The sequence below is a fragment of the Prionailurus viverrinus genome, chromosome C1, assembly GCF_022837055.1.
Source record: "Prionailurus viverrinus isolate Anna chromosome C1, UM_Priviv_1.0, whole genome shotgun sequence".
Lineage (NCBI taxonomy): Eukaryota > Metazoa > Chordata > Mammalia > Carnivora > Felidae > Prionailurus > Prionailurus viverrinus.
Genome location: NC_062568.1, coordinates 196,680,622 through 196,701,481, shown reverse-complemented (window position 1 = coordinate 196,701,481; position 20,860 = coordinate 196,680,622). Strand labels below are relative to the sequence as shown.

General features: G+C 58.7%; 2 protein-coding genes across 3 annotated transcripts in view; both read right to left on the bottom strand.

Annotated features, from left to right (window-relative positions):
- MYOM3 (myomesin 3) overlaps positions 1-19,710 on the bottom strand; it is a 48,575-nt gene extending 28,865 nt beyond the window's left edge. The window contains exons 1-14 of one of the 2 annotated variants that reach the window (XM_047873365.1): positions 19,546-19,710; positions 15,764-15,945; positions 14,872-14,952; positions 14,131-14,290; positions 13,227-13,384; positions 8,993-9,088; positions 7,288-7,376; positions 5,258-5,302; positions 4,657-4,797; positions 3,331-3,492; positions 2,536-2,677; positions 1,778-1,977; positions 804-857; positions 292-419 (exon numbers count right to left, since the gene is read on the bottom strand). In XM_047873365.1, the coding sequence (XP_047729321.1) occupies positions 292-419; positions 804-857; positions 1,778-1,977; positions 2,536-2,677; positions 3,331-3,492; positions 4,657-4,797; positions 5,258-5,302; positions 7,288-7,376; positions 8,993-9,088; positions 13,227-13,384; positions 14,131-14,290; positions 14,872-14,952; positions 15,764-15,927 (1,620 nt within the window). In that variant the 5' untranslated portion in view covers positions 15,928-15,945; positions 19,546-19,710. Of the gene's footprint in view, positions 1-291; positions 420-803; positions 858-1,777; positions 1,978-2,535; positions 2,678-3,330; positions 3,493-4,656; positions 4,798-5,257; positions 5,303-7,287; positions 7,377-8,583; positions 8,615-8,992; positions 9,089-13,226; positions 13,385-14,130; positions 14,291-14,871; positions 14,953-15,763; positions 15,946-19,545 lie in introns of those variants that run through there. The other variant, XM_047873364.1, reaches the window with a different exon arrangement.
- Positions 6,298-20,860, bottom strand: part of IL22RA1 (interleukin 22 receptor subunit alpha 1) — a 36,323-nt gene continuing 21,760 nt past the window's right edge. The window contains exon 8 of the transcript XR_007155153.1: positions 6,298-6,307. The gene's annotated coding sequence lies outside the window, so the exon portion shown is untranslated. The remainder of the gene's footprint in view (positions 6,308-20,860) is intronic.

Here is a 20,860-nt window from a genome sequence, read left to right as displayed (position 1 = left end):
GGGAGCTACCCCGGAAATGGTGGATTGTACTTCTGTTATTGTGGTCTGTGTCCCTTAATTCTGTGTATTTCCATGGAGCTGCCGCCAGTAACTGGCCTGGGAGGGCTGAGGTCGCCTCAAAAGGTCTGCCCCGGTGTAGGGCCAATCTCAGCCCTTCCAGGCAGGGATTCCCTTCTAGGGGACACTGCCTGTGGTCTCTCGGTGCTTCCCCCAGCTCCCCCACACCTCCCGGGTGACAGCATGCCTACTCTTCAGCCTAGCCTGGGGCTGGGGCCCTTGGAGTCTCCATACCTTCTCCAGAGAGTATGTCAGTGGGGCTTTGCCCCGAGGCCTTGGCTCATCCCAGCCCAGAACCACGTAGGCATCACGGATCTCACTGGCGTGGACATTGGTCGGAGGTAAGGGGATGGTCACAAAGTCTGGAATCAGAGTCATCAAGGGGCGGAGATGGGTGGGCCGTCAGAGACCCCTCGTTTCACAGAGGAGGAAACGGGCCCAGAGAGGGGTAGAAACTTGCTCCAGGTCACCCAGCAAGGCCAGGCACAGCCAGGGCGAGAAGCCAGGTCTCCCAATATCCTCCCCAGGACTTTCCCCAACGTGCTACCTCCTCTGCAAGGGGCACAGCAAGATGGGCCACCGTCACCTGAGAACATTGGCCTCCTCCGACTGGACCTCACCGCCCTCCCCTCCCCACACCCCACACGTGGACAACTTCTGTCTCTCTGCCAGTTTGTGTCCCAGAGTTTCCAGAACCAAAAGGAAGCTGGAATCGTGAGGCAAAGGGTTAGGAGGTTCACACGTACCTTCAAAATCATCTGTGCTGACCGTGATCTTGTTTCCCAGGTCAAAGGGTATCTCTAGGGTGGAGAATGGAGCACGTTGGGGAATGGAGCATGTTGGGGGAGAAGTAGGGGGTGCAGAGGTTGTGTGTGGCGGGGGGCTAGGGCAGGAGAGGTCAGGGCAGGACCTGCCAACTCTGGGAGCTGATTCCTCGCCCTGTTCCCAGTCCTGGCTTCTGAGCTCCTCCCTGTTTGACCTCAAGCAGGTGCTGTCTGACCCCCAGACTCTCAGGGGTCTAAAGCAGAACACTGCTGTTCTAGACCCTGAGAGGTGCTCTGTCTTCTTGGGGCAAATGGGGACAGAAGGGAAGTAATGTGTCTGGGGTCGGATGCCCAGGGCACGGTGGAGCTGGAGGCAAACCCAAGTCAGACTGACCCCTCAAGGCTGGAAGGGCAGTGGGGGGGCCCCCACCACATGCCCCCAGGCTGACAGCTCCTGAAGCAGGGCTGTTTTCCTCCTTCAGATTAAGGGCATCTGAAGAAGGTATTGTGGTCCTTCCTCAGTTTAGCATCTCCTGTGGGCAGATTCATGTTCCTTCCATCAGACTAGCTATACCTTCCCCTTTGGGCTAGGGCTTCCTCAGGACAGCACTGCACTTCCTCCAACAGCCTAGGGGTTCCTGAGACTGTGTCTCCTCCAACAGCCTAGGGGTTCCTGAGACTATGTCTCCTCCATCAGACTAGCAGTTCCTGAGACTGTGTCTCCTCCATCAGACTAGCGGTTCCTGAGACTGTGTCTCCTCCATCAGACTAGCAGTTCCTGAGACTGTGTCTCCCCCATCAGACTAGCAGTTCCTGAGGGCTGTGTCATGTCTCCCCCTACCCACCTTGGAACAGGGCTTGGAATGGGGGCTGTGCCCCCTGAGTCCTGCATGAGGCAGTCCTCACTGTGCCCTGAGTGATGCTCTAGAATGTCCCTTCAGGGCCTCTGTACCCACCTTTCTTTCTCCGGGCTTCGTCATGGTCGCCCATGACAACCAGTTCTGAAGCCTTGGAGGGGAGGCTGGCGCCCGCTCTGCTGACGGCTCTCACCCGGAACCTATAGCTCTGGCCTTCGATGAGGCCTTGGATAGGGCACCGGCAGGTCCCACTGGGGGCCTCGTGGCAGGGCACCCACTGCCCAGACTCGCCCTGGCACCTGTGGGGGAGAGGCCTCAGCTCCAGCCCCAGCCCATGACTCAACCCTCCCGGTGTGAGCCCCTCCGGAGGCCACTTCTCCACCCCAGACTGCCGGCCCAGCTCACTGCTGCCGGTTCCAGTCCCGCTGTCCGTTCAAAAACCTGGCTCCAACCTCGGGCCCCCAGGAGGACTCGCCACCACCCTCGACACCCTCGACAGCCAGTGCCTCCGTGCAGATTTCCCGTGTGCCTGGAGGTGCACTGCACCCTCACAGCCCTCGGTGTCAGGTGGGATTCCCTTCGCTCTACAGACGGGGGATCCACTCTGGGCTCAGACAGTGGGACAAGCCGTGAGTCATGTGGCTAGGGAGTGGCAGTTAGGATTTCACCCAAGGGCTGTCCCCAGATTTGGAGGCATGGACACCCCTCCCTAGCCCCTAAATTATGCAACCTGGTCTACCTCCTGCCCTGCTCCGAGGCCAAGCATGGGGCTCCCTCTTTCCTGTGGCCCCCACTCTTGTTGTCACAACCAGGCAGAGGTGTCCCTGGGGGCTCTGCCACTCAGGAGGCTGACTCACCGCTCGATGGAGTAGCCGGTGATGGGGCTGCCCCGGGTGTCGCTGGGCGGGGTCCAGGTCAGGATGAGGCAGTCTCTGTTCACGTTCAGGCAGCGGACGTTCAGAGGGGAGCCTGGGGCCCCCGGCTTCTCGGCTGCCGCATCTGAAACCCAGAGAGGAGGGTTGGGGGGCGAGGAGAAGACGAGGAAGGTTCTTCTAGTCTGCGTCTACTCGGCAACTGACCCCTCCCCCTCCCGTCCAACAACCTCATCCGCTTGAACCCTCCAGGGCTCGGTTTTGGTTTTGAGGACCAGGACCTGCATAATGATGGTCTCCTCCTTTTGAACAACAGCATCTGGGGGGCTGTGGGAGTGCCAGTTACTAGGGGCCCATTCTACTCCAGGCCCCTGAAGGATCAGTGTAATTAATCCCTGAGCCCTGGGGCATCCCCCCATTTTGTGGACGGGGAAACTGAGCCTCAGAGAGATAAAGTGATTTGCCCGAGGCTACCCAGCTAGTGAAGCGGCAAAGCCAGGATCTGAAACCAGATCGAAGACCAAGAGGCAGAACTCACCAGGCGCTAGAGTCATTCTAGCCCATGCTCAGCCCTCCCTCCACAGCTCCCACTGAGTCTGAGACTCAGCTGTGTCCTAGGGTCACAGGATGTAACAGGGATTCTTAGAGACTCTCACTCAACACCCCTACTTATAACAGGGAAACTGAGACCCCAAGAGGGTGGAAAACTCACCTAAGGTCCCACAGCCAATTTGGTCTCTGGGCTCCAGCTACGCTTCCTACCCGCCAAGCCCCTCTCACCTCTCACAAACACATAGGCGCTCTGATCCTGGGGCCCGAAGGGCGAAGGCACCTGGACAGTATAGAGCCCCTCATCCTCCTTATAGGCACAGGACACCTTCAGGAATGCCTGGCGGTCTGCGTAGAGGATCTGTCGGCGACCCGAGGGTCTCAGTAGTCTCCCTGAGGAGGGGAGGGGTCCAGTGTGAGCTCTGGCCTCATCTGGGAACCGTTAGGTGGTCTGGGGGTTTAGGCAGAGGCATGGCTGACGTGGCCGGAGTGGCTGTAGCCTGTGGCTTGGCTGGGGACTTGGGGAGGGGGTGGTGGCCTCCAGGGCTCTGCCAAGCTAGCCCTGAACTCTCCTCTGTCTTGGGAGCAGGGCAGGGTCCAGGGAAGGGGCCAGTAGGAATGGGAGTTTAGGGAAGCGGTCGGCGGCTCAGTGAGGCGTTGGAGGTGCTGTGAGGAAACAGGAACAGGAGAGACGGGGCCCTTTGTGAGGCCGGTGTCTCTGCGGGGCAGCTGGGGGCTCATTGTGTGTGTTGGGGGCTCAGTGGGTGGGAGCTGGAGGCTCACTGAGGGAGCTGGGGTGTCCGTGAGGAGGGCAGAGGACTCGCTGAGGGGGGTAGGGTCAGTGAAGGGAGCGGGGACTCAGTTGTGTGACCGTAATGAGAGGGATGGGGCTTCAGCGAAGGCACTCTGGGGCTCAGGGAGGGCGTCTGGCCCCGAGGCCACACTGTAGGGCCATCCTGCTCTCCATGCCTCCCTCCTGTCAGGACCTCTGTTCTAGAAGATATACAGGTTTGGGAAGACATCTCAGCCTTATTGCAACTGTTTCTCAGGGCTTCCTGTGGCTTCCCTACCCTTCCGACCCCCTGCCGTCAGCAGGTGCAGTCTCCCTAGGGGGGCTTGCTGGGGGCTGTTCTCCTTGACCTGTGGCTGCAGGCCTGGTCACAGGTGGGGAAGGAGGTCCTGCCATCCTTCTCCTCCCTGGATGTCAACGGGAGTGGCTATGACTGTGTTTCGGCTTCCTCCCTCCTCCTACACGAAGAGTCCCTTGAATTCAGGCACATCGGCCCATTCCTGCCCTGGCACCCAGCACGGGGCCTGGCACCCACAGGTGCTTGCTGACCCTCTGTAGGGTGGCCGGATCTGAATCCACCTGCCCTCTGCCCCTGCTTTCTTCTCCCTCTTCAGCACTCATTACTCAGCGTGTACTTGGGCAGGGGCGTAGCTCAATTCCTCTCTCCCCTGACCCAGGGACCAGCGTTGGGGTGGAGCCATGGCTCTAGCCCCTCTCTGGCTTCCACGGCTGCCTCTGAAGGCTGGAGACCAGGACGGCGTCCTCACCATCTCGGTACCACTGGATGTTCTGCTCAGCATCTAACACATCATCCGAAAATAAGCAGGACAGGGAGAAGGGTTCCTTCTCTCGGGCAAAGACCGGCTTCAGCACCGATGTGAATTCCACGCTGGGGCCAAACATCAGTCCTGGGGTGGGAACAGAAGTGAGGTCAGCAGCCTTCTGAGGCCACCCGCCTAGCCCGGGACATCCCCCTCCTCTGGGTCAGGATTCACAGTCTCCGAGGTGGTCTTAACGGGGAAAGAGAGGCCCGGTCCTGGAGGGTGGTGGAGGTGGGGCAGAGATTTCTCTAGGTGGGATCAGATGAAGCAAAATAGTAACTAGCCAGAGTCATGTCCATTTGTCTGTTTGGCTTTGCCTTTCTCACTCAGCTTTGGCCCCTGGACAGCTCGGCAGCTGGGGGCAGCACCTGGGGACAACCCCCCCCCACCCCAACCAGTCAGTGTGCAAGTATGAACAGCTCATACGCAATGACATGCCTTTGTGGGCAATGGGTGCCTAATTGTCTAAAGGGGGCTTTGGAAGGTCTGACGAGGAGCCCAGACCCCCCCCCCTCCCTGAAGGCCGTCCCACCCTGAGCCTCCTTACTTTTAAAGATCTCCGAATCGAAGCCAGCATCCTTCCCCACGTAGGCTGAAAGTCCAAGGCAAATGGAGTTTGAGAAGGTTCAGACCTCACATTCCTACTAGATTAGAGGTGTGGGTTTGGGTGTGGGTTTGAGTCCTCCTGGTGGGTCCATCTTTGGCTGCTGGAAGTTCCTTCACCCCTGGGCCTCTATATGGGCCTCTATTCCTTTCTTGGTAAAAGGCAGACAGTGGTTCCTAGCTGGTGGTCCTGGGGTTCTGAATAAGTGAGTTCACATGAACCAAGCCCTCAGCCAGAGCCTGACACATAGCTGGTGCCCAATAAATGGTGGCTTTTTCATCCTCTGCCCAAACCCACTGCCAGGATCACACAGTATTCATCGAAGCCAAGTCTGGTCGGACTGGGATTTCTGGTGCAGTTGGGGACAGTCCGCAGGGGAAGGACAGTGCTCAGAGAGCCATGTGGGGGCTCAAGGGTGAAGTCCAAGGTGATGTGACACAGACCACCAGAGGAGAGTAACAGCTCTTGTTCACGTGGGGTGTCTCACGTGCCACATATTAACTCATTACATCCTCACGACACCCTGTCTGTTGATGCCGTTATCGTCCCCTGAGGTGTACTCAGGTGAAACTGAGGTGTAATCACCCCGCAAGTACCCCGGAAGCCTGACACCATGAGGCGACTGGTCCCTGGTAAGGCCCTTCCTGAGTGAGTCCTGGAGAGGGTCAGGAGGCTGCCCAAAGTCACACAAAGTCAGCAACAGACTCAGGATTAGAACCCAGAGCTCCTACCCCCCAACCCAGGGTCTCTTCTATCAGTTGCTCTGGAGACGACAGCCGGGAAGGGGGTGGGAATGACCGTGAACAGGTGCTCCTAGTAGGTGTCTGGCTGGAGTCTGGGGGCCAAGAAGCTGAGTGGATCCTAGGGTTGCTGGCCTTGAGGGAGGGAGGGTTGGGGGTCTGGAAGAAGCGATGGGAAGGATGGGTGGACAGAGGGAGGCAGGGCCCTGATGCCTGACCTTGGCTTGACTCTAGGCACAGCCTATAAGGACAGCTCAGATTCCGCAGCCAGCCAGACTGGCAGAGGGGACAATTGCCACCCAAGATCTATTTGGGGAACAGGGCAGAGGGGTGGAGAGGGCTGTGAAGGACAGTTTAACAAGGTCTGGTGAGAGGCAGGGAGGGGGACTGGACTCCAGCCTGTCTACTGACCAGGGAGTGTGTGTGTGTGTGCGTATGTGTGTGCACGCACATGCTCACACATGCAGCCTCTCTCTCAGGGCCCTGAAGGCAAGGCAGCATTCTCCTGGGCCCAGAGCTGTGGCTTCCTGGGTACATGCTGCCCTGGTCATGGGGTGGGGGACACAGAGTTATCCCTTCCCAAAGCCTCCTACACGCCAAGCTTTACCTATACCGTCGCATTTAATCAGCCTAAGCACCTGAGCCAGGTAGAAGGCGTCCCCCTTACGGGCCCGGCGGCTCAGAGAAGTGGAGTGAGGTGGCCCAGGCTCACTCAGCCAGTCAGTGGCAGAGCCAGCATACGGACGCGGGTCTGGCTGACTCCTGAGTGTCTCCCTTGCTTTACGCTGTCATTTCAGACGCCCCCGGGGGAACCTCCAGGATTGGGAATCACGCCAGTTGGGAACTGCACAACTGGGAAATATGCACCAGCACCCAGATGGGGCAGTGAGGTCAAGAGGAGAGTTGGTAGTGCTCAGCCTTTCCCCCTGAGGACATCTCAGGAGAGCTGGCAGGGCCAGGACACTCTTCCAGGGGTCCTGAGTTAGATCTGGACCCGAGTCCCACCTAACAAGATGAGCACGCTCTTTGGACACTGTGCAGTCTGAGGGAGGCGACTCTCACTTGCTCCGAAGGCCCCAGGGAAGTGAATCTCTGTGGCTGCCCAGGTCACCTGATCCCAGGTGACCCCCGTGTCAAGGGCCCTTCCTCAATCTGACCACAGACACATGTCCTCGTCTGCTCATCCCGGGTTTGCTGTGCGCCAGCCTGGCCGGCTGGAATGGGAATACTTACTTCGGACGAGGACCTTGGCGAAGGAGGAGGCCTGGCCGTATGCATTCTTCACCTTCACTGTGTAGGTGGCTGCGTCCTCAATGGTGCATCTGAAAAGGAGAGAAGACACCCCCCCGCCCCAAGATTGCTGGGCTCCATCGGAAACTCAAGTCCCCATGTATGGGTAGGAAAGGCGGGGATTAACACGAAGCCCTCGCAGGGGGAGACTTTAGGCTTTAGTTCAGGCCCCACCTCTGAAAAGCTATGTGCCTTTGGGCTAGCCACTGCCCTTTGGCATGTCTCAATGTCCTTCTCTGAAAAACTAGGGACATAACACCAGCCTAGTCCACCTCAGGTGAACATATGATTGTTATTACTGACTGTGTAAGATCAGAGAGGTTAAGTGACTTGCCCAGAGTCACACAGCACCCAGAATTCAACCCAGCTTCAAGGTGACAAGCTCTCTTACAAGGCATAGTCTCCTGCCCTGTCAACACCTCCAAATCAGAATCCTGGAGCAGCAGCAGGGCACGGACTTGCCCAGGGCATACTGCCAGTCGGTGCCAGAACTGGGCCAGATGCCCAGGTGTTCTCAATCTCAGGCCTGGGTCTCATCACCAGTCAGGCCAACCCTGTCTGGTTCCCAGCGGAGCTTGGGCTGGCTCCATTCCAGAGCCACGTGGTGACAGAGTCATCGGTAGAACGTGGCACATCTGGTCCCATAAGCAAGCCGAGGGCTCCTGGGTGTCCCCGCTCTTACCCTGGCTGTACGAGGCAGGAATCCCTCTTGCGTCTGGAACCAGTCCCACCTGCCCCTCCAGGCAACCCCAGCCCTGCATGCCTTCCCTGACTGTACAGCCCCCGGGGCACGTCCCATTGTGGCACTGAGTGGTCAGACATTTACGTCCACGCATCCCCACTTTGCTTCTGCAGGGTAGGATCGATGTCCTGTCCACAGTCGTGTCTCTGAAGTCCAAGTTGGCTGAGACGGAGGGACTGGCGTACTGGAAAGACCCAGGTGGAGAGAACGGCCTCCAACCCGGGCCCTGCCCTGCACGAGCCGTGCAAGACCCCTGACCCTTGGAGCCTGGGTTTCCTGTCCCCTAACATGGACATAATGCCTCCCTGCAAGAACAGCGGTGGGCATTATCAATCGTATGCGCACAAACCTAGCACAGGGCTCAGCACCGGAGGCCACCACGGGGCAGCTCGTGTGAGCACTGTGGCGCCTGCTCTGGGGAGGACTCTGCTCAAATCCCCCGACGGCCTCCCTCCATGCACGCTGCGTCTCCCTTTAAAACCATGCTTACGGCTCACCATCTCCTGATCGGCCCACCTAACTGCTTCCTCTTGTACTCGTGCGTGCGCGTGCACGTGCGTGCGTGCGGGGACGTGTGATTTCCCCCAGCGAGGAGCGCCCCCAGCATTCCTAGCTCATCCCTCAGTCCTTCCGGCTGGCCCCTGACTCCACGTTACTTCTCGTGTATTCCAGGCATCAGAATCACGCGGGACTGCCTGCCAAATACCAATCCCCAGGCCCCACTCCAGATTAAGTCGTCCTTAATCTGCCTCCTGGGAGGCAAGAGGAGGGTCCCTCCCGCGAATCAGTGTTTTCGTCAGCACCCCAGGTTCTTCTGAAGGTGAGGCCGACTCAGAAATCCTGCTCTGGCTTCGGTGCTGGTGGGGTCTGGGAGGTCATGGGTCTCTCTAGAGCTCACAGTCTCACCTCCTGATCTCCAGCGTCAGCAGCCCATAGTTGTTGGTGATTCGGTACTTTCCGGCGGGGAAGAGGCGGGGATCGATTGGCATGTCGTTTTTGTACCTGTGGAGACACGGTGGTCTGTGGCAGGCTGGGTGGCTCTGAGCGGGAAGGATCTGGAGCCTCTCAGACCTGGATTCCAACCTCAGCTTTGTGCTCTTTACTTGCTTATGTGACCCGAGGCAGCACTTTCACTGCACGGAACCTCAGTTGTCCTCATCTGTGAGATGGGAGTAATGAGAGCACTGACCCTCAAACGGGAGAAGATATGTAAAGCTTTTCTCCTGGGCCCTGGGTACTGTAGATGCTCCTGGGAAGCAGAGAAGAGGGAACCTGTAATTAGGGGTAGCTGCCCCTTCCCCTACCAGAGGTACCCCCGGGGACCTGGGCCCAGCTTTTTCCTCCTCTCTGAGGGTGTTGCCAAGGAAAGTGCCCCCATTTCTGCCTCCCTCATCAACCTCTCAGGATGGCAGTTCTGTACTTGGCGGTCATTATAACCACGGGAGAGAGCTTTGAAAATCTCCATGCCCAGTTTCTGAACACGAGGCTTTGGGAATTCGTATCAGGAGCTGCTCACTGGTCTCCAATAGCCGTTCCCCCTTATTCTAAAGGAACAGGATTCATCACTGGGCCACCCAGTGTGTGACATATTTCCTACCCTCTCTTTCTACTAGGTGTGGCCATGTGACTAAGTCCTGTAAAGGAAGTACAAGTGTCACAAGGCTGCTATCGATGACGCTTTGTCCCCTTTTCTGTCATTTTCCCCTCCGTCCTATGCCAAGAACGTGGCCCAGGTGGCCGGCATCTCGCATCGGGAAAGACTGGGGCTGCCGGAGTCCCTGAGGGATCTGTGAGCAAAGTCGCCATGGCCGCCCCACCCTGTCTACATCAGGCTCGCGGGTGAAAGAAAAATAAACTTCTTATCTTATGTCAGCCGTTAAAAAAAAATCTTCATGCCCAGGCTGCATCTCAGATCACTCTGGAGTCAGAATTTCTGGGGTGGGGCCCAGGCCAGAAGTATTCTTTCAACTCCCCACGTGACTGCCAAGGGTGGCCCAGCGGATTGCCCCAGCCCACTGCACCCTGGACATGGCCCTATGTTTTCTGTGGACTCTGGTGTCTTGTTCTCCCTGCTGTGGGCACTGGACTGTGAGGTGGCCTCGCCTCTGTCCACAGCCCGTTGCAGGGGTTTGGAGGCCTAAGGGGTCAGGGCTGGCACGTGAAAGTCTGTGAAGGCTGGGAGGCCTGGGTTCTTGACACAGCTGGCTGTGTGACCTTGGGCAAGTCAGTCTCCCTCTCTGGGTCTCTGGGTCAAGAGGCTGCTGCATGGACAGTCAGCCCCCGTGGTGGTTGAGCTTGAAGAGCAGGCTGAAGCCGAGAGAGGGCGCCCCGGCCACGGTCCGACGCCTTCCTGGGACCTGGCTACCCCCCCCCCACCCTGTTTGTGCCCATGGCAACCAAACAGTGCCACACCCACACCCCATCACACAGCCCCTGGGCTGCACCCTCTTCTGAAAGGAGCCCAACTAAGTTTCCTTTGGGGAGAGCAGTGCCTAATCTCGGTACCCAATCTTTTTCCACCTCTCCTAAGCCTGGGGGCCAAAGTCAGGTTTGCCCACCCCCACCTATCAGGAACTTTCCAGACACCTCAGCCCGGCCAGCTTCCATCTTTCCCAGAAAAAAAAAAAAAAGCAGCAGCTGCAGCTCTGGGCAAGGCCTGGACAGCCAGAGACCTCAGCACTCATCTTGCCCTCTCTGGGCTCTTGGCTCCTGCCTGAACGACAGGCCCTCGAAGGCATGGGCTGTGCAGATCTCACTGTAAATGGCAGCCAGTCATAAAACAGCATTAAGTGAGACAACAGAGGCCAGGCGCCCAGCCCGGAGCCTGGCTCAGAGAGGCCCTCATAAAAGAGCGAGATTTTTATTCTTTCTCTAAATGTTCTTTCTTCACATATTTTGGTATTGGATTTTACTTTTTAAGGCTGCTTGCCTGGCCTGGGAGATGGAGTCTGGTATCAGATAGAATCATGGCCAGGGCCCATGTCTGCAGAGTTAACATGACTAGACTGGGCTTTGCCTAACTTGTCCTGCTGGTGCCCCTGCATTCAGGAAGTGCTCAATGATTGCTGAATGAATGTACTTGCCTGACCAACCCGGTGTGCCAGGATCTTCCTCTTGAGCTGGGGGCTGGGTGTCTGCCGGGGCCTGGACAGAGCCCGGGAGTCCAGTCCCAGGACAGTGAGTGGCCCTGCCCAAAGTGATCGATGATGAAAAACCAGACCCCCCAAACCAGGAGCACCAGGGGCCACCCGAGTCCCTCCTGCTGGAGGTGGGCCTGGCCTTGCTTCCAGCACTTACCACGCTCAGCTCCCTGTTGTGGCAACATTGCTGGCAGGGGTGGAAATGAGTCCCTTTCCTGAGAAGCTCCCACGGAATGCCTTAGATATGGGCCTAAGTGCCAGGGCAGGGCAGGGCTTGGCTGCCAGGCAGGACAGCTGAGGTACTGAACCCCCCCCCCCCCAACCGCCACCTCCTTAGCCCAGGCCAGCTGGCGAGAGCCGTCCTCCTACCTGACCAGCCACTTACAGGCAGGGACTGCCTCAGTCCCCACAGAAATCCAGCACTCAACACGAATTCTAGCCCCTGGCACACTTTTTTGAATGCATGTCATCTGGCCATGACCAGCCCCGATGCCAACTCCCTTAACGCCTTTCTTGATTGGTCCTGGCCCAAGGGCTTTCCATTTCTCTGACTTCCGAGGAATTATTTGTGCTTCAAGGGAAAATACCAATCGCAAGGATGACTTTCCTACTCTCTAAGCCGACTGGGAGGAGGCTGGGAGGAGATCTGAGTTTGAATTCTGACTTAAACTGGCTGTGTGACCTTAGGAGTAGACAAGTCACATTACCTCTCTGAGCCATGGGTGGCCACAGGGCTCAAACGAGAAGAAAGTGCTGGGTCAGTAAAAATGGGTTCAAGTATAAGATGTTGCTGTTTCCTTTGTGATCCCTGTCATTTGTGTGCTTATCCCCTCTCTCCTACTAGACCACGGTGTATTCACCCTCAAGATCTGGCTTATGTGTTGCCTCCTCTGAGAAGACTTCCCGGATCCTCAGGAGGAGGGGGGATGGGGGAGGCAGCCACTTCATCACCTTTATCTTTACTCTTATTTCAAATTACACCCATGAATGCACTTCTCTCTGAGTTGACATTTCTCTTCTGGGCTGAAAGTTCTTTGAGGGAAGACTGTGTGTGGTTCGGACCTGGGGCAGATTATGCTCCTGGTAACTATTTGTTGAAATCCTTTCCTTCTCCCCCAGAATGTCTGACTCCCTGCCGAAAGACCCAGGGGGAGCTCAGTCAACAGTGGCTCAGCTGCGTGAATGATCCCTCCGGTTAGGACTGAGGGCCCCCAAGCTGCCACGCCCACCCCCGCCTCCGCCACGCCCACCTCCGCCACGCCCAGTCCGAGGACACCTCCCACCTCCCCGCCCCTCCCTCTGCCGGCAAGGCCTAGACTGTAGCTCTGCTATGGTTACAGTCCCGGGAAGGGCATCTTCTGCTTTCCCAGCACCTTCCAAGTTCTGAGGGCTTCCACGTAGCTGTGGCATTAGATCCTCACCACATGCAGGCTGGGCAGGAGGCCTTCAACCCATTTTACAGAACAGGAAACTGAAGCAGGCCCAGAGAGGTTGTGGTGTGACCGAGACCACCCACTGAGTTAGTAGAGAGAGCTGGGTCTGGACACAGGGCTCTCACTCCAGGTCTGAGCTCCTGGGGTGGGGGTGGGGGGGCTGCCCTCCCCGCCTCCCCTCCTGCCCCTCTGCCCCCTGCCCTGCCTCCTGCTGTCATCCCCCGAGACGCCCAGCTCAGAGCAGCTGCCTTCTCATGCCACCAGAATCATATTTTTACAAGTGCTGGCTCCCCGGTGGCCCAGTCTTCCTGCCCCAGGCTGGCTGGGAGGAGGCTAAGAATAACTCGGCCTGAGCCTCCCAGCAGCTGCTGCTCTCTGGGGGGTGGGCAGAGCTCAGGGTCTGCGGGGCTGGGTTCTTCTCAGGCAGCAAGAAGTTCTGGGGGAGGAAGTTCGCTCCTGGGAGAGAGGTGCTGGGCTGGAAAGAACTCACGCTCGCTCGTTTAGCCCTGGAGGCTCAGAGCGCGGGGGCAGGGTGAGGACCCCTTCTCTCCTGCCCCGGTGGCTTACCAGGTGACCTGGGGTGGAGGCGAGGCCTGGACAGTGCAGGTCAGCAGAACTGTGGTGTGCTCCCAGACGGCATGGGAGCGCAGAGGGATCCAGAACCAGGGCCCCCGGCCGGAACACAGCTCTCTCAGCTCCTTGGCCTCCCGGACCTTCTCCTCCGTCTGGAGGCGGGAAGGGATCTGTGACTGCCATGAGCCGGGGGATCACATCTCCCCCATCTTTGCTGTCACCTTTCCCCCTGACACTCAGGCTCTGGAGTCACACCCACGTGGACTGGAGCCCCCCAGGCACAGGCAGCTGAGAGGCAAGGTGGCACAGAGGGCAGGGCCCTTGGAACAGCTGGCCTGGGGTCAAGGCCAGATTCTGCCACTTCCTACCTGTGAGACCATAGGCAAGTCCTCAGTTTACTCATCTCTAAAATGGGGATGATAACAATATCCCCCCACCTTTCTGTGGGGTTGTAGTGAGGATGAAATGAGCTAATACGTGAAAAAACATGGGCGCGGAGAAAGCCCATGTATGTATCAGCTGTGGCTCTCTTGCCCTGGGGAGGGGGCACGGAGAGTGGCTTCAGCTCCCTGATGTTTGTCAGGAATAGTGTGTCCTGAGGCTCCTCTGTGTTCTCGGCACTGGCAAGGTCACTGGACAAGCTTAGTCTTGTTCAATGGCCACCCCCACCCCGAGAGTTGATACACCACATACATCCGTTTCACGGATGAGAAAACCGAGGCTCAGCGAGGGGAAGTTGCTTGCCCAGGGTCACACAGCTGGAGGGCTGGGACGCCGGGATTCAAACTGGGTCCAAGACCAGGGCCTGGACTCTTTCCTGAATGTTCAGCTGCCTCTGGAGAAGGGGGTAGATGAGGTGGGCGGCCCGTGATGGGGTGCAGGTCCCAGGACTCCTCACCCGTCGTCTCAGTGCCTTTCGGTCGCGTCTCTGGCGCAGCAGCCACTGGGTCCGAAGGAAGGCGATCTCCGTCCTCTCCCAGTCATTGCCGAAGCCCACCCGCTTCTGCCCTCGCTCCTCCAGCTCCACCGCAGAGGTCTGGCGCCTCAGCTGGGCCTCCCTGTGTGGCAGAGGCCATCAGGGGCCGAGGGCCCGGGGTTCGTGGGGGCGCCCCAGCCAGGGCCACCCGTCCTCCCCCACACCCGGCATCACCAGCTGCTCTTTAAGCTTCTTGAGGCTTTTAATCCTCTCTTGCCCCCAAAATACCCGAAATGGGCCCTGCTTTCAGTAGGTGCATAATAAGTACTACGGATACCGTTTACAAGGCTCTTTCACAAATTTTTGTTCCTTTTGTCTTCACGACGACCAAGTGGGCAGGAATAGTCCCCCTATTTTACAGAGCAGGGACCTGAGACTTGGTGACTCGGCCAGTACCAGGACCCAGGCCTTCTGGCCCAGGACAGCCTCCCGCTGCTCTCAGGTGAAGCCTCGTGGTGAAGTGGGGACCCCCACCCTCTCCACTGGGGATGGTCCCTCACTACTGCCTGTGGACCCATCCGGAGTGTGGTCTGAGCTCTTGCGCTAGACGTGGAACTTTGGGCAGATTCTTTAAGTCCAGTGTGGCAGTGTAGTGGAGGCAGGGGACTGGCCAGGATGGCCCATTCTCAGCCCAGTGTTCGCCGCAAAGGTCACCTGACTTACCAAGATGTCTCTGAGGAGGCTGTCAGAGCCAGGGCTGCTGCGAGGGCGTAGTCTGCGGCGGTGAACTGAAACTCTTCCTCGCTGTGGTGGGAAAGGGGAGTTAATGGCGCCTGCGGGATTGCCTGGGGGGGGGGGGATCTGGCTGGGACATCCCTGAGATTAGAGCTGCATCTACCTACCCCTGTCTCAGAACACTAGCAGGCATGGCTGTGCCTCCCCACTGGCTGATCTCTACAAAGCAGGGCTGTGCCTCCCCCCTCAGACTGGGACCTCCAAAAGGCAGGGCTGTACCTCCCCCCTCAGACTGGCATCTCCATAAAGCAGGGCTGTGCCTCCCCCCTCAGACTGGGATCTCCAAAAGGCAGGACTGTACCTCCCCCCTCAGACTGGGATCTCCATGAAGTAGGGCTGTACCTCCCCCCTCAGACTGGCATTTCCACAAAGCAGGGCTGTGCCTCCCCCCTCAGACTGGGATCTCCAAAAGGCAGGGCTGTGCCTCCCTCCTCAGACTGGGACCTCCAAAAGGCAGGGCTGTACCTCCCCCCTCAGACTGGCATCTCCATAAAGCAGGGCTGTGCCTCTCCCCTCAGACTGGGATCTCCATAAAGCAGGGGCTGTACCTCCCCCCTCAGACTGGGATCTGCATAAAGCAGGGCTGTACCTCCCCCCTCAGACTGGGATCTCCATAAAGCAGGGCCGTGCCTCCCCTCTCAGACTGGCATCTCCATAAAGCAGGCTGTGCCTCCCCCCTCAGACTGGCATCTCCATAAAGCAGGGCTGTGCCTCCCCCCTCAGACTGGCATCTCCATAAAGCAGGCTGTGCCTCCCCCCTCAGACTGGGGACCCCTAGCGGGTAGGGCAACGGCTGGGGTGGGGTCCCCAATGATCCCACCTGGTGCGGAAGGTTCTCCTCCGCACTGAGGAACCCATGTGTAGGTGATGCTGCCGCTCCTCCTTGTGCGCCTCCTCCTGGCGGTGCTCCAGCCGGTGGACGACCTCCACGGCCTGGGGGGGCCGGGGCTCCCCCACATTTCCGGGGCTGTGGGGCAGAGTCATGGCTGCGAGAGCAACAACCTGTGGAGCCAAGGTGCGCGGTCACACCACCAGGCATCCGCCCGTCCCTTCCCCATGTGGTCGTCCCAGCATCCCTGGGGGGGGTGGTTTGTGGGGTGGGCGTTCATGCTCCAGTGGGCAGAGCGGGGCATGGAGGCCGGGGCAGGGCAGGGACCTGGCTAACGGGACAGCAGCAGGCTTCGCACCCTGAGCCTGCCTAATGTCCCGCGTGGAGCTGAGCGAGTGCAGCCCCGCGTCGCGAGCAGCCCCTGGCTTCTAGCTGCAGCCCAGCCTTAGTCTCTCCCGTGACCTGCGCCGAGCCCTCCCTTCTCTGGGCCTCAGCTTCTCAGGTGATGAGCGATCGGACACTGTGATGTCCGAGGGCTGTGCTATGACTCAAGATGGGCAGATGTCCTCACGCTTCCTGCCTGTGCCCGCTCGGCCCCACTTTGCCTGCACTGGCGGCCTGGCCTCTCTTGGAGAAACCTCTTCCTCCTGGCCTTCCTAGCCCCACTCAGGCTTCACAGCCCAAGTGGAAAATGCTTCCATCGGCACATCGGTCGCGCGCGGAAACTCTGGGGCGCAGTCCCGCTTCTCATGCCAGTTTCCAAGTGTGTCCCCTTGGGTGCGACTGTGTGACGTGGTTTTCTCATCTGGAAAATGGGTCGACTGGCCTCCCGGGGTGGTTGTCAAGGTTGGATGAGTGCTTGGAGCGGAGTAATTCCCATGTAAATGTTAGACATCAGCATTAGTTTTCTAAGAATCCCTGCTGAAAAACTATAGGCCACCTAGAATTTTCCCTACTCTAATCCTTGTTTTGCTTTTCTATCTCCACTCCAGTTCAGCTCTGATTCAAAGATGCCTCCTCCTCCTATTTAATGACTTCCTATTTATACATCTTGACTCTTCAACAAGATTATAAGTGAATTAAAAGTAATAACAGTGAGAGGCGCCTGGGTGGCTCAGTGGGTTAAGCCTCCAACTCTTGATCTCGGCTCAGGTCACGATCTCTTGGTTCGTGAGATCAAGCCCGGGTCAAGTTCTGCGCTGACAGTGCAGAGCCTGCTTGGGATTCTTTTTCTCCCTCTCTCTCTGCCCTTCCTCTGCTTGCCCGTGCGCACTCCCTCTCTCTCTCTCTCTCTCTCTCTCGCTCTCGCTCTCAAAATAAATAAACATTAAGCAAAAAAAAGTGACACAGTGTTTACTGTGTGCTGTCCCATTGTCACCCCATTTTTTAAAATAACTTTTTTAACGTTTATATTTATTTTTGAGACAGTGAGAGACAGAGCGTGAGCAGGGGTGGGGCAGAGAGAGAAAAGGAGACACAGAATCCGAAGCAGGCTCCGGGCTCTGAGCTGTCGGCACGTGGGGCTTGAATTTGTCAACCGCGAGATCATGACCTGAGCCGAAGTCTGACGCTCAACCGACTGAGCCACCCAGGCGCCCTGCATTATTACCCCATTTTACAGATGAGGAGGGAAAGTGCTTGCTCAAGGTCACCCAGCTGGTGGTGGGGCCATGACTGGCACCCAACTCTGAGCTCTCTTGACCTCTATGTCACGTGTCTACTCAAGGCCAGGCCTTGGCTATGGCAGGGGACACAGCGGGCCGCACGGCCTTTCTTCTTGTAAGGGGATCACAACCGAGGGATCCCCCTTTTGCATTCCCGAGGCTCAGGTCTGGGCCACAGGTGGTGGCCGGTAGGGTTGGATCATATCGGTGTGGAGGAACCTGTGGGATCAGGGAGCGAATCCATGGGTATGGAGAGGCAGGCAGGGAGAGCAGGAGGCCCATGAGCGAGCTGGTTTTGGATTCTCGCGCCAAGTTCTCTCCCAAATCTGGGCCTCGGTGTCACCACCGGGTCTCTGGGTCTCTGAGGGCCCCTCTGATGCTGAAGCTCTAGGATGCTTGGCGGAATCCCTGGTGCCTTCCATACCTCCTCCAGGTGGGAATTCTGGCGGGCAGGTCACTGACCTGGGAGGGTCCTTGCCGGGCTTAGGCCTGAAGTCACCCGTGGCTCCAGCCTCCCCGGGGGCCTCCCGGCAGTGGTGGAATGTGTGTGTATGCCGGATTCTGACCTGGGTGGGAACATGGCGCCTGGGAGACCACTTCTCTAGGTCCATAACCTGGGAGATGGGCCACCGGCTTCATCGGAGCTCCGTGGCCTGAGGGGCCGGTTATGGGGAGTCAGGGGGGCTCAGGCTGCTGAGAGGCGATCTTAGTGGACCTTTACTCCTCTAGTTCTGAAAAGCTCGTTCCCTTTCAGTGTCTGGATTACTGCAGAATGTCAGTCAGGACCAAGGGCCGCACCGAAACTTCCTTGGCCTCCTGCAGGTGGCCTCAGCAGGACGTCACGGGACCGTCACCCCTTCAGCTTCCCATCTGGCCCCTCCTGAGGAAAAGGGTCTGCTGGCACCCAGAGGATGGCTGGCCCTGCTCGTTCTGCCCCTCCTTCCTCACAGCCCCAGAGGAGAGCTCTGGGTACCACCCGAGGAGGGACACCCTCCCCCCCGCCCCCCCCCCCCCCCGCCCCCACCAGCTTTTCTGGGACACCGTGGCCCTGGCCCTAGCAGCTGAGGAACGTTCCCTGGCGTCAGCTGCTGGCTCCCTTCCTCGGATGCTCTGTTCCTGATTAGCACCGTGCAGGGGTGTGTGTGTGTGTGTGTGTGTGTGTGTGTGTGTGTGTGTGACTGGCACTCATCCTTGACCTCCTGGGCCTCCCGCAACCAGACCCCCGGCTTTAGTGGATGAGGCATCAGTTCTTTTTAAAGCACTGACTGAGGCTTGGGATTAAGAAGCAGTGGGAGGGCAGCGCCACGAGTGCCTGGCGGGGAGGGGTCGGCGGGGTGTGAGCCCGCAGGGAACCCCCCACCCCCACCCCGCCCTCCCCCGGGGGCGCAAGGCCTGGGCTCTTGGTCCCGCAGCACAGCACGGCCTCCCCTTTTCTCCCGAGCTCCCGTCTGCTTTCCCTCCAGGCCGTCTGTCAGGCCATGCGGCCTCTGCCCCTTTCTCAGGAGGGAAAGAGAAGGACACAGAGGCTGAGGGACTCACGGAACCTGATGGCAGAAAGCTGGGTCCTCTGAGTGGGCCGTGCTCCACCAGCTCCCGAGTCCAGAATTCTGACCCTGCCACTGAGTAGCTGGGGCCACCCCTTCCCTGTCTGGGCCTCGGGCTCCTGCCAGTGAGCCCAGGCTGGACGCGTGCCCTCCTGGCCCTGAAATTCGGGCCTTGAGGGCTTACTCCCTTTCCCTGCCCGCCCGGTGGGCCAAGCAGGCCTCCGCCAGTGCTGCTCCGGCTTCGCGGGACCTGCCAGCGCGCCCGGCCCCTTCCACTTGTCAGGCCCCCGCGACGGTGTCTTTTACAGCTTTCACGTCACAGAGGGCTCAGGCCAGAGGACCGAGGGCCACGCAGGACAGTGAGAGGGGGCAGGGGTCTCCAGAATCCCCTCTCATTTTTACTCGGGGTGCTGCCTAAGTACGTGTGTACTTTCCAAATCCTCCAGGGTCCTTTCCCAACACACACACACACACACACACACACACCCCACTTGCTAATGGAAAGCTGAGGGTCTTACTTTCTGAAGGCGTCCCTCCCCACCTCTGATCCCTGGAGGTAACTCACAGAAGCAGCTGTGCCCACTTAGGCGTCTCTGGCGAGAAGATTCCAGAGGATGAGAGGGACCTCGGTTCCTTCTTGCCCTGGGCTCAGCGGGGACTGGAAGAAGAATGTGATCCTGGAGCCTGCATGGGCCTTAAATATAGCAGTGCTGAGACAGTTGATGACAATGGATGGGAACTATGGGGGGGGGGCACAGAGAGGAGGGGCCGTCCCATCAGGCCAGCGCTGCTCAGGCGGCAGCAACAGGTGGAGCTGTCCCCACCCCCACCCCAGCCTCCGCACACAGCTCCTGCCCTCTGCGTGATCCCTTCTGCCCGGTTCTAGCCCCCACCCCCTAAGTGCGGTAGAAAGAAGTTAACAGCTCTGGCCTGGTCACGGGAAAAGCAGATAAGGGGTGGGGCTGCTGGGGGCTCCGACTGGTGCCTCCGACTGGGGGAAGACCCCCAGCTTCTCCGATCTGATCCCCCTGGGGAAAGTGGACACGGTGAGACTGGACACCAGTCATGAAGACAGTGGAAGGAATGTGACCTGAAGCGGGTGTTTCGAGCTTGTACGTTATCACTGGCCGGAATGGAGGCATGTGGCCTCTCATGCCAGCAGCTACTGGCCCGGCCCTGCCCAGCCACGGTCAGCGGGGATGGGGCAAGGCCCGGGAGGGAGGGGAGGGGGAAGCTACCTCTTCCTGCACCGTCCGCGTCTCTCAGGCTTCCAGAGTGGCCACGACAGGACCCGTCTTTCCAGCCTTTGGCACACCCCTCCCGTACCTCGGTTCTTTCCCCCACGTTCATTCACACCCACCCTTCGCCAGGCAGAAGGGAACAACACCCATGATGTGAAGGAATGGGAGGGAAATTTAATCTAGGCGGGGAGACAGGCAGTTAGAGCAGGGGGTGAATCGGGAAGGTACACCCGAGCCAGGTCTCAGGGGTTAAGTAGGTTTGAGGAAGCGGGTGCCGGCTCCGGTCCAGAGGGCACAGTTTCTCACCCCGGCTTCCTCCTGGGACCTCAGGGCAGGGTGGGGGCACCTGGGTGGCTCAGTTGGTTAAGCATCCGACTTCAGCTCAGGTCATGATCTCGCAGTCTATGAGTTCGAGCCCCACGTCGGACTCTGTGCTGACAGCTCGGAGCCTGGAGCCTGCTTCAAAATTCTATGTCTCCCTCTCTCTCTGTTCCTCCCCTGCTCATGCTCTGTCTCTCTCTCCTTCAAAAATAAAAACATTGAGGGGGGCCTGGGTGGCTCAGTCGGTTAAGCAGCCGACTTCGGCTCAGGTCACGATCTCGCGGTCCGTGAGTTCGAGCCCCGCGTCGGGCTCTGTGC